General features: G+C 37.4%; 1 protein-coding gene and 1 long non-coding RNA gene across 2 annotated transcripts; both read left to right on the top strand.

The window, feature by feature from the left end:
- The first annotated feature begins 7485 nt into the window (after nt 1-7485).
- On the top strand, nt 7486-9324 carry LOC112203689 (26S proteasome regulatory subunit 6B homolog). The gene is made up of 3 exons (XM_024344615.2): nt 7486-7782; nt 8536-8766; nt 8962-9324. Exons 1-3 carry the CDS (start codon nt 7486-7488, stop codon nt 9166-9168), a joined length of 735 nt encoding a protein of 244 aa, XP_024200383.1. The 3' UTR covers nt 9169-9324.
- A 1577-nt stretch (nt 9325-10901) lies between these two features.
- On the top strand, nt 10902-12879 carry LOC121049492. The gene is made up of 7 exons (XR_005800470.1): nt 10902-10984; nt 11345-11425; nt 11549-11605; nt 11824-11894; nt 12074-12149; nt 12248-12279; nt 12595-12879. It is a non-coding gene; the product is annotated as an uncharacterized LOC121049492 (long non-coding RNA).

Genomic DNA, 12879 nt, shown 5'->3' with positions numbered 1-12879 from the left:
AATGTATAAGTCATACAATTTTAGGAATAAAATTGGTATAGACCAATGTGTTTGTAATTAAAATTAATTTTTTTATCTTATGTCCACGCACATCCATTGATGGAATATATACAAACGTGATGTGAAAAAATAAGCACGTTTCGCGGTTGTCACGGCATCGGTCAACCAATAAAACATATAAGTGTCTACGGTTGACCAATCCGATCGGATTCTAAAATATGGTGAAATTGGCTAATTTTTTTACCACACTCATAATTTATTGTAATAAACTCATCCAACGGTCGGTTTTTCCATTTTCTTTGAATTGATAGAGGTTGCTCTTTGGAGTGTATGATATATAAATATAGGTTTATAAGAGTAACTACGTTTGACCTAGTTGATCGAATTCGAAACGAGACCCAAATTGGCTGGATTTTCTACAACCACCATAAAACATTACAATCTCTCCATCAAGCGGTTGGTTTCTCCGAATTCATTTTCCACTTCATGGTTGCTTTAGAATGAACCTAAACAATTTAAATGCAATGTATAAGTCATATAACTTTAGGAATAAAATTGGTATAGTTCAATGTGTTTGTAATTAAAATTAATTTTTTTTTATCTTATGTCCACTCACATCCATCGATGGAATATATACAAACGTGATGTGAAAAAATAAGCACGTTTCGCGGTTGCCACGCCATCGGTCAACCAATAAAACATATAAGTGACTACGGTTGACCAATCCGATCGGATTTGAAAATATGGTGAAATTGGCTAAATTTTTTACCACACTCATAATTTATTGTAATAAACTCATCCAACGGTCGGTTTCTCATTTTCTTTGAATTGCTATATGTAGCTCTTTGGAGTGTATGATGTATAAATATAGATTTATAAAAAATTAGTGTCTTTAAAAATTTATTTATCAATAAATTAGTATATAGATATATATATAAATATAGATTTTTTTGGGTACAATATAGTTATATAGATATTTTATCTTTGGTTGTATTTGATCATTATCCATTGAATTTCCAAAGCTTGATTAAAAAAAAAAAAAAAACTTGTGTCTTTAAATATTTATTTATAAATAAAGCCCGCAAGGCCTGCTTTATATGGACGGGCTTGGATCCTTTGATTTTTAATAAAGCCCGGCCCGGCCCGGCCCGTAATTATTTAAAAATATAGCAAGGCCCGGCCCGTTGACGACCCCTAGGTTCTCTCACCTCCGACCATCTCCGATGACGGGACAAGCCGAAAACTACTCAGACCAGCGTCATGCTTTGCCCTATGGTGTTGGTTTGCACGGTGGTTCACCGGAAAGTGGAGATCAGAGCAGCTACAGTCGACGCAATCGGGACCCGGTCAGAAGTTCATTTTTCCGGCGACCTCTCGGCCGATCCTTCTCGGTTTCGGAATCTCCTCCTCCTCCTAATCATCCTCATACCTACCTTGAATGACGATTTTTTGTGTGGAGTGGAAGATCAAGGGTTGAAGATCAGCGGTGCACAGTGAATCTGGAGCTTGATCAGACGGCAGTGATTAGTCGATCTTGTAAGCTCGATCTAGGACTATCTAGGGCGAACCAAACTTAGCTCCAGGTATGAAAGTTGTTGTACTCTTCATGATGAACATTTCTGGATGGCTTGATTGTTGTGGTTTTGAGTTTTGGCCGGTGGTGGTTGATTACACGCATTTTTATATGCGTAATTACATTCTACACAATAGAATTAAACTAATCTCCAAAGTAATTATTATGTAATTAATTTATTTTTATTTATATTGTAGAAAATAAACGGAGTTGCGGAAACGAGATAGAATGACGCGAAAATGGTGAAGATTTGAGTTTTTGACAAGAGGACGAAATTGTGAATTTGTTAATTGCTTAATTAAGCCTAACTCTAAGTAGACATGCACGTGCAGCTGTTTCTTCTTCTTTGGTCAATTACCACAAAATGCTGACACGTGGCCCTATCCATTCTTTCCTCACATGTGCTAACCAGTCTCCACAATTCTCTCATCTCTCTTCCATATATATATATATATATATATACAGATCCTATCCAGAGCGGAGCTCCGCTTTGAAAATTAACGTGTGAAGTTCGAGTTTTGGGTCACTTTTCGGTCACACATCCACATCTCAACTGTTCAGTTTTTAGGTACTAGTGTATAGATCGTCTCTGCAAATTTTCAGCTAAAATGATGATCGTTAAGGCATTGATAACTGCCTTAAAGCTAGTACGGTTCAGGTTAACAGATTCAGTCCGTCCATTGGTTTAAGCGAGTTAGATACCTTAACGATCATCAATTTGGCTGAAAATTTGCAGAGATGATCTATACACTAATACCTAAAAACGGAACGGTCGAGATGTGGATATGCGACCGAAAAGTGATCCAAAACTAGAACTTCACACGTTAATTTCAAAGCGGAGCTCCGCTCTGGATAGGATCTGTATATATATATATATATATATATATATATATATATACACACACACACACGGCCTATTACCCTCTCTCTTCACCAACCACAACAGCCGCATACCCTATATCCCATCAGATCCTCTCTCTCACCAACACCGAACAGTAGCCGCAGCTCCACCACTCCACCAAAATCCCATCAGACTCTCTCTCTCTGTCTTCCCTAGTAGCTGCACTCTCCATTTATTCCTTCTCTTCTCAAACACCGAAACCACCCCACCTCCAATTCATCTCATCTTTTCCTCCTTCTCATATTTTCTTCACCTCACCAAGATTCACACTTCCTTACCAAGATCCACCTCACTAAGATTCCATCTAATTCTCATCAATTCCACAAATTTCAAAGAAGAAGCCAAAGCATCAAGAATTTCATTACCATTAAATTTGGCTAAAAGTGGGGAGTCATAAATCAAGGCTAGTCATAATTGCTTTATGGCAATTTGTGGCTTGTTCTTGTTACTCCTACTTCTCTTCACTTTGTTCCTCTTTAACTTATGTATAGTGATGTTTGTTTAATGATGGGTAGTGAGTAGATTTCTTGTTGGGGGTTAGGGTTGTGTCCCTAACCCAAATTTTGTGTAAAAGATGTTTAATTTAATGTAATAATGCAATTTTCATATGATGGATGCTTATATCTATTTTTGTTAGGTTAAAATGCATGTCTCGGAGCCTAGTCAACTCTAGGGTGTGTATTTTGAGCATGTCTAGGACGGATTTAGGGGCTTGACCCCCTCTAATTCCTAAGCTAGAAACCTTCAATTTCGTATTCGATGGGTTATAAGCATGGTGATTTATACCAGTTGAGTGATTGCGTGGGGGGGTCGCTTAGTAATCTAATTCCTCGATCTCTATGCCTCTTGATGTGAATTAGTGACCCTTGAACCGGCTCTAATTCATGTCAAGTGAGTTCCTACGACCCTTGAACCGGAGTAGGAATACCATGAAAGGGAATTTTCGGTCCTTGAGCCTTAAACCGCCTTGGATACGACCACCGCCAAAATAGGAAATATGCATCTACATTAGATTAGCTTCCGACACATGAGATTTGGTGAAGGATCCTCCCTAGCACCTAACATTCCCATTTATATTGTTTACGCTTTTATTAATTTCTTTGCATTTTTATTAGTTGCTTTACATTTCATTACTTTTTGTTATGTTAAAATCAACTCACAAACATTGAACTATTCCACTCATTTGTGCATATCCACCACTAGGTTCTTAGTTTTGATTAGGCTTTGGTGAAAATCAAAGCTGAGCATTGCTAAGGCTTGGTGCCTTAGATTAGTTTTATTTTATTTTATTTGTTTTATTTCCTTTATTTGCTTAGTGACTTTAGTTCCGACTACCCAAGGATTGTGAGTTAGCCACTAATCCCGGTGGTACGATAACTTTGGGCACAATATTTCCCTATCTTGACAACGATACGTACGCTTGCGTAAATGTGTATCAAGTCAGTGGTTGTGGTGGTTGCACCACCGACTGTGGCGGAATTTTTGTGGCCTTTCGGCCATGTAAGGGATAGTTTCTGGTATTATATATCTTCTACTTGTCGATACGAGCGTTTCGATATATAATATGCAATTTTTGGAGATCGTATGATTAAATTATGATTTTTACGATTTCGGACCGTTTGATGATTCGATCCGTGAGGATTTTAGAGTCCAATCGACTTGTGATTTTGACATATCGATCGTATAAGTATTCCGGAGACATTGGGTGGTCTCGGATGTGGTTTCGCCTCATTTGGCGTCACCTTGGGAATTTTGGTTCGATTTAGGGTTTCGAACGTTATTCCTTGTGATTCGTTGATTGAATCAAAGCTGTAATTCCTTACGTACGTGATGTAGTACTCCTTGGACGGCTATTTTGTGGATTGGCTACCTTGTTCTGTATTAAAGATGTAGCGGGAGTTTCGAGGTGAGTAATCTCACGAAGTTCATTCACGAACGGGCTTACCATATCGTTTTGAGAGTTATTTAGTAACTGCAAACTATAGTTGGTATTAGTAGGCATTCCTGAGCAGATGACTACGTATATATATATATATATATATATTTACATGAAATATATAAGTTTGGGTGGTTTGTGGATTTGTGAAAACAATAGGCATGAATGATGCGTTTTATTGTTTTGGGTTGTGGCTTTTATTTGGAAAACAAATGATTGTGGAAATGATTGATTTCGATTTGTTTTGAAAAGCGTTGAGATTTGTGTATGAAAACAATATGCATAGAATGATGCTTTTTATTGTTTTGTGTTATGGCTTTTCGGAAAACAATGATTATGGAAATGTTGATTTCGATTGTTTTCAAAAATGTTGCGATTTGTGTAATGTTTTTGAGTCCTGTGCGACTGTTTTAATGTTTTGCTCAAAGGGATTGTGCGGCCTGAGGATCGAAGGTCTATGACCTTGGGCAGAATATCAAGTAATCACATCTTTAGCCGGATGAGTGGTTACGTTTTCAGTTAGAGCTCTAATTTGTCTGTCATATAGGTAATTCATGGGGTAACGGGAACCGGTTATTGGTAACTCATGACATTAAGTATTTTTAGGGAACAAGGTGTGAGTTGCTTCCTTATTAATGGTTTTTAAGGGACCAGGTGCAAGTTGTTTTCCTTACTAACAATTTGATAGAAATAAAGGTGTGAGTTGCTTTCTATGGTATGATTATGGTACATTTGATAGAATTCAAGGTGTGAGTTGTTTTCTATGTTTTACTGATAGAAATCAAGGTGTGAGTTGCTTTCTATGGTACGATTATGGTACATTTGATAGAGTTCAAGGTGTGAGTTTTTTTCTATGTTTTACTGATAGAAATCAAGGAGTGAGTTGCTTTCTACGTTATATTGATAGAATTCAAGTGTTCATTGTTTTCTGTGGTACAATTTTGGTACAATTGATAGGAATCAAGGAGTGAGTTTTTTTCTATGTTTCGTTTTTAAAAGGAAACAAGGTGTGAGTTGCTTTCTTTTATTTCCATTTGAAAGGAAATTAAAGTGTGAGTTATTCTCCTTCATTTCCTGTTTTAAGGAATCAAAGCGTGAGTTGTTTTCCTTATTTCTGGTGTGAGTTGTGTTAACTGTTTTGAGTTACTCATATGAGCTTGCAAAAGCTTACCGGGTTTGTTGTGTGACAACTCGGTACACTATTCAAACGGTGTAGGGGTTAATCCTGCAGGTTAGGATAATCGAGGCTGAAGCTGAGGTAGCGCCTTTGTAGCTTTACGGTAGGAAGCCTTTTTTTGTTACTTTACTGTTGATAAGGACTTCCGTTGTAGTAGACTCTGAGGAGCATTTACGTTTTATCTTATTGTTGACAATTTAATTCGTAAGCTTATGTAATATATGACTCTGTGGAGCGGGTCAATATTGATATAGTAGGTTCAGGGCATCAATATGAGTGTAGTCTAAAGGGAAAAAAAGTTTTCAGGTATTTGTTATTGATGACTGAATGTTCACGCATGTATAATTATGGGATTATATATCGATTTTTATTTGTTTAAAAATCAGGGGCGTGACATGGATGGTGGTGCGAGGTGCTGGATCGGGCATCATGGGAGGCTTGCTTCGATGTAGCGTGGCTTGGACACAGCATGGACGTGGCGGCACGGTTGCTGCGGGGTTGTGACAACGCGGTTTGCGGGGCGGGTTGCGGCGTTGGGATGTAGCGGCGTGGTCTGGCAGATCTGCATCGGACCCGTGTGCAGCCAGTTAGGCAGAAGTGGAATTTGGGCTCGGGTCAAGCTATTTGGGTGGGCCTTGAGTTGGGCCTCTTTCTTGGAGCTGCCCTACTCTATTTTTGTTTTTTCTTTCTAAATAATGCCCTACTTTGTTAGAGAGTCATGCTTCTAGGTTTTTAGTGAGTGTCATCGAGTCTAGTTTACTATGTCTATTTATTATGTAGTAGTTAATAGTCTATAGGCTCCCTTTATGAGCATGAAACTGTCAAATGATTGGACCTAATCTATGCATCATTGTGCTACTACCACAAACTCTTTATCTACCCCATGATGGTGGAGAGAGGATATGTAATGGCCTTTTCTGGCTTGAGTTATTAATATATCGATTTGATACTTATTAAAAAAAAAAATCTATACTATTATTAAGAGAAGTCACTACTACAAAAAGTTAATCACACAACACTAATCACACAACGGAACAGAAATCAGCTGTTGTGTGTTTAAGCTAGCTTTATTACACAACGGTACTTGTTATATTCTGTTGTGTGAATGACAACAAAGTGAAAACTTTTTTATCAGAACCACATTGCACAACGGAAATGAAGTATTGTCTGTCGTCTGAGTCTTAAAAAATTTAGCGGCAGATTTCCCTCCACTTTGGAGTCTTGGTTGGCTCTTGTAACTCTAAAATTTGGGCTACTAGGACAACGAGTTTTACTATTTCCGTTGTGTGATTGAAAAACTAAGCCTCAAAGTTTGACAAAGCTTGCTTGAATATCTTCCCCTAGATTGGCCTAGTGCAAGCTATTGCAATTGTACAACAGATTTAAGATTTTCTGTTGTGTGAAGATGGAGCTAGGCGGCAGCATTTTGAGCCAAAATGCTGAAGGCGCCATGTTTCCCTCCATGATTTCACATTTTGATTTTTAGTGCTGCACTCAGACAACAGTTGGTGAGATTTCTGTTGTGTGAATAACATGGAGAATTTTTAGCTAGGTTTAATTGCCATCGTGTCTAAAAGAAAGAAAGAACAAGAAACCTTCCTCTCAACACTCGACACTCGGCACTCAGCTCTCTCTCAACCCTAAACGAAATCTTAGTCCTCTCTTAAACCTAGAAACCCATCTCGATCTCAGTCCTCTCTTAGTTCTCTCTCACACTCTTTCGCGGCCGATTTGGATTGCCATTGAATTTGTCGAAGCAAAGAACCCAAGCCTGAATTCATCTTCACGTCCGCCACAATAACCAGTCTCCACCAAAATCTGAGTCACTGATGATGGCGCCACAGTAAAACCCACCTCTCAATTCTCCGACTTGGCGTATTGGGTATGCATTCCACCACATGCAGCCTACTCTTTCTTCCGACCTAAAGCTCACCGACCAGCACCAATCCTCTGACGAGGACGACCTCTATAGCTGCCTCAAGTCCCTGCAGCGCCAACTGGAGTTCATCGACATCCAAGAGGAGTACGTTAGGATTCTCAGCACTATTAATCGAGAGCATCTGAAGCCCTCCACCTGCGTAGCCTTGCATCTCCACTCCAACGCCCTCGTCGACGTTCTGCCGCCGGAGGCCGACTCTAGTATTTCGTTGCTCAGCCAGAGTGAGAAGCCCGACGTCACTTATAACATAAGCCACGTCTCTGTTATTCTTTTTCTTTTTTTTTGGAAGATTTGATTGGAATTTAATTAGGCTTATGAATGAAATTTAGGGTTTCTGCTGTAAAATTTTGTGCACTTTGAATTGAAAGGGATAATTGGAATGAATAGAACGTTGTTGGGGGTTTGCGGTTGGGGAAATTATCGATAATTGAGCTTTTCTGAAGAGTTTTGCTTATTGACACATGAAAGAATAACTCTAAAATTTGATTGATTTTTGCCCAAAACTGTACCCATATGTAAAGGTTGCAGAGTTCAGTTTAGTGAGTGATGGAAAGGTTCAATTTAGGGTATATAATGTAAATTTGTGCACTCAAAAGGAAAGGGTTAATTGAATTTAATAGAATGTTGTTGGGGCTTTGGATTTGTGGAAGTTAGCTATAACTGAGCTCTTCTTAAAAGCACTTCGAGGAGAGTTTATTGTTCATTGAGTTTTTTTTTTCTGAAGTCTACCTATTTTGTCAACCTTCTATACAGGTTTATTAGAGGCAATTCGATAATAAATAGTAGTAACCAAACCAACCCAAGCTGATCACTATATTAGAGGCAATTTTCATTAGTTTCGTTAAAACAATTGCAGTATCAATGTTGGTTGTATGGCAAGATGCTATTTTGTGTAGTTCATCTTTTTGTCCTTTCCCTCCTTTGGCCAAATGCCCATACGGAAGACTCTGTTATCATCATGTGATACAATCATACTGATAGTAGTTTATTTGTTTCAACTGGTATTTAGGATATCGGGGGATGCGACATTCAAAAGCAAGAAATCCGTGAAGCAGTGGAACTTCCACTTACACACCATGACTTATACAAACAGATTGGAATAGATCCTCCACGTGGTGTATTGCTGTATGGCCCACCTGGAACTGGTAAAACCATGCTAGCTAAGGCTGTTGCCAATCATACAACTGCTGCCTTCATTAGAGTTGTTGGTTCAGAATTTGTTCAGAAGTATTTGGGTGAGGTAATAACTTCTAAAAATATTGTCATAGGCTATCTTTTTGTGTTTTATTTACAGTCCACATGTCCTTTTCACTATTTTGGAACAACAAATGCTCTTTAGAAAGTGCTGCAAGGAGATTGTAATTTTACATTCGTCTCAGTTTGATTGATATTAGAAGCAATGCAATTGGTTTTGATGATTTGGTTTCTTTGTCAGGGTCCACGAATGGTCCATGATGTTTTCCGTCTCGCCAAGGAGAATGCACCTGCCATCATCTTTATTGATGAGGTGGATGCTATTGCTACTACAAGGTTTGATCCTCAAACTGGAGCTGATAAAAAAGTTCAACAAATTCTTATGAAGCTCCTCAATCAGGTAGTTCCAGGAAGATTTTATATTGAAGAACAGAAATATTTCTGCTAAAGAAAGAATAAACATTTTGATTGTTTAAATATACAAATATATTTGAACTGGGACATGCAAATGCATCGTTTGGAGTATATATATTCTTTAAAGAAGCAAGCACCAGAGGGATCCTTTTTCTGAAGAAGCCCCATGCCTGAGTCTCTCTCAAGCTCCAGCACTCATCCTCTCTTCATTCTCATTAGGTTTGGTTCTGGGTTCACTAAGATAAGAGGGGATGGTTGCTCAACCCCATGTCCCTTGCCCAACACTCTGGCATTTCAGGTATACCTTGTCTTTACAATTTTTCATTGGATTTCCAATTCAAATCTGCATCATATAATACAAATTACATTTTCGGGGACCAATAACTCTTGGGAAATTTTATGTTTGAACTTGTTTTGATTGTTCACTCTAACCAGAGCGGGGATTAGATTCCCTTAATTATATCTTGTGGAAGAAGAAGGAGTTTACAGAATTTGTCTTTTTTTTTGTGTGAAAAAGATGAATTAATATGAATGTTCCAGTGTAGTCATTCCTTGTTTAGTTTGAAGTTAATTGCTGTATTGTAATATTGATTGCCTGTTTGCTATTTTGCTTTTTGTGTCCCAGAAAAGAAAATATTTTTTGTGCAGTAATGACATAATAAATGTGACAGAAGCTCAGGTAAATGATTATGGTTAGTGGAACCAGTACAAATGCTTGCTTTGTGGAACTTTGGCAGAGAATTATTCTATTGTATTATTGGGCATCTTGGTTGAGTTTTTTTGTTTTGATGCTTGATTTGGTATTCCCATGTAGTTTAAAGGTAGTCAAACCCCAAACTTTTGATTTAGGCATTATAGGATGCCCTTTTGAGAAGTAATTTGCCATGTAGTGAAAAAGCTAGATGGGAATCAAATCAAATGTTTCTCATTTATACGAACTTACACAAACACACTTGTGCACATATCATTTAATATGGTTACTATTGATTTCTAAAGTGATGTGTACTTGATATATTCTGGAAACATATTATTAGTTCCATGGGTCACTCATTATGATGATGACCAGAAAAGTTTCAGTTGATTTTAAGAATGCTGTCATTCAATGCAGACATCACATGTAATTTACCATAGGACTTTACTATAGGACCAATTTTCTGTCCGTAAAATTTGGCCACCTGCTCTGTGTTTGTAGTGTCTATAAACTGTGTTTCCTAAAATGATTTCTCTGGAGCTGCCTGGGTTGTAAGTGGAAGATAAACTAGGGAAAGAAGAGCTAGGCAGCCTATCGACTCATCCTGTATAGTTTACCCGCAGTTTACCACTTTACTAGGCATGTGCATATTAATGTAATCATGATTTCTTACTAGGTGCTTCCAGGAATTAATCCAATGATAATTTGTCCTAAAGTTCTTGAAGCTCAGGTAAGCCTGCAAGAGAAGTTGCAGCTTTACGACTTCTAGATTTGTTTGGTAATGCACATTTCTCTATAGAAATGTGTTTGACTTTATCATGTCTTTAGTAATTGATAGAGTACAGACTGACAAACTGAAGATTTCATTAGTTAAGGTGATCTGGTTTTTCCTATTAGATATTTCTTTAGGCTATGAAATTATAGTTATTCTTCACCAGTTTGGCAAAGGATTCATGCTATACCACCGAAGCAAACTGATTTGTGTAATAGCTACAAGATTTGGGTATATAACTTTGCATAAATTCTAGATATCACAATTCTGACAAACTTGAATTGTTTTTGTTGGAAGTGCACGTCCAGCTTGTGTCAATTCCTGACATGTTGCTATATGTGCAGATATCTCCTAGGTCAAGAAGCTATGCAACTGGTATTTCAAATGGTAATTTTCAGTTGGAGATGTTCATGAATTGATTACTTATTGTAAATTTTTGGCTTGGCATTTGAAAGTTAAGTTAGCATAGTTTAGTTTGTGATCAGTGGCTGAACTTAATAGATGGAACATGTACTCAAGCTTAAATAAGAGCCATAGAGCACTTCCTTGGACTTCTAGAAATGATATGACGCTGCATTCTGCAATGGCAAATTTATAGAGTTTATAACTTGAACAATTTGTTTGAAAATGCTAGTTTTTGATTATGTGTCTGTAACAAATGTGTTGGTGCGTTTGAAATGATTTATGAAAAGATGAATGTTACAATTCATTGATCATTTCTTTTGTTATGTGTTATCTTGTATTCAGGCTGTCGAGTTGCCAATCTTCTTGAATGATAAAAGGTTGTTATCCACATAAGTAAAAGCACCTGCCCAAGCAAGGCAAATGGTATGTTTATTGATTTGCTCAATTTATACTTCAAATCCTCCGATTCAATTCTTCTTGTTAATATATTTTCCATTAGTACTTTACTGGAAGAACTAGTGATCGAACTTCACTGATGCGCATCAGGTTCTCAGCCAAAGCCAAAGGTTGCTGGTGTTGATTGGAATTTTAACAGTTAGGGAGGTACGCTTTATAGTTATGCAAAGCTGATGTCTGTATTGAAGTTGTACAGTTTTCTATAGTCATACAACACAATACAAAACACAAATGAAAAATGTATGATTTTTCCACTAAACTATATAAGAGTATCGATGATATGGGCCATATATTAAAATTTGTTTGCTGAGTTCTATCTTTAAAAGTATTGATGATATAAGAGTATTGATGATATAGTTTTACAGGAATTTACATATATAGAAAGTGCTATCTAGCAACAGGAGTCTAGTGCTTTTCGTTGCCCATAGTTGATCAGGTTGGCAGCAATTTACCCCAAAGGCAATTTCTTAACACCTTTTGTGGCTTTCTTTCTTACTTTTTTTTCCCCTAATAAGATGGACTAGATATTGGATCCAACTATTACCTTGTTACTGTAGTTTTCTTTACCTTTTCTATCATTCAAATGGTTCATTGCGTAAATGGCTTTGATTGCAGCTTGACCTAGAAGCAAGTAAAATATGTTCAAGAACACATTCCAATCTCGGTTTCTCTCCATTCCATGTAGCCTTTTGTATGTCTCAGCCTCTTTTGCTCTTGTGTTTTCAGTTTTCGTTTATCATACTTATTGTAATCTTGATGCTTAACCTGTGCATTTTTTTGGATAATTAGGAGCAAACCTTTGCAGATATAGGATAAAGAAGGTGAGTCCGGACAACCTAGTAATAACTTCTGACATGCTTTTTAAATTTCAAGTACTTTTATATGTTCTTGTCTCTCGAATCTGGTCTGGACTGAAGAAGCAGCTCCTTAGTTTCTTTTTTTACTCGGTCTGAGTTTTTTTGAATCTGAAATAAGTCTCAAGGCCTTGTGCTGCCAGTTAAAACTTATATAAGCTTATTTGGATCTTAAATAAGTTTGAATCGGTATCTCAAGGATTAAAGTGGTATGCTTTTTCTTAAAGTTAATATCAGGGGAGGGGTGCATAATCACAGACCATGTTACTTTTTTATATGCAGAAGTATGATGCTGACCCAGCGGCAAAGATAGCTGGTGCAACTGTCCTGGGCATCCAAGTTGGGTGTGGATTGCATTCAGGAGATGAATCTAGAGCTAATGTTGCACAAGATAATGAACTTGTCCATCAGAATCCTCAAGCATATGCTACACAAGATGGAAATTGGATTGCTCGTATTGCAGCATGACTTGTGGGTGAGGATTGAACACAATCTTGTATACCTTATGAAATTGGAAAGCTTAGTTCAATGAAATGTTTAAATGCTTGTAATGTTGTATATGGTGAA

The sequence above is a fragment of the Rosa chinensis genome, chromosome 5 (assembly GCF_002994745.2).
Source record: "Rosa chinensis cultivar Old Blush chromosome 5, RchiOBHm-V2, whole genome shotgun sequence".
Classification (NCBI taxonomy): domain Eukaryota; kingdom Viridiplantae; phylum Streptophyta; class Magnoliopsida; order Rosales; family Rosaceae; genus Rosa; species Rosa chinensis.
Note: the sequence above shows the minus strand (reverse complement) of the source record. Positions and strands in the feature narration are given on the sequence as shown.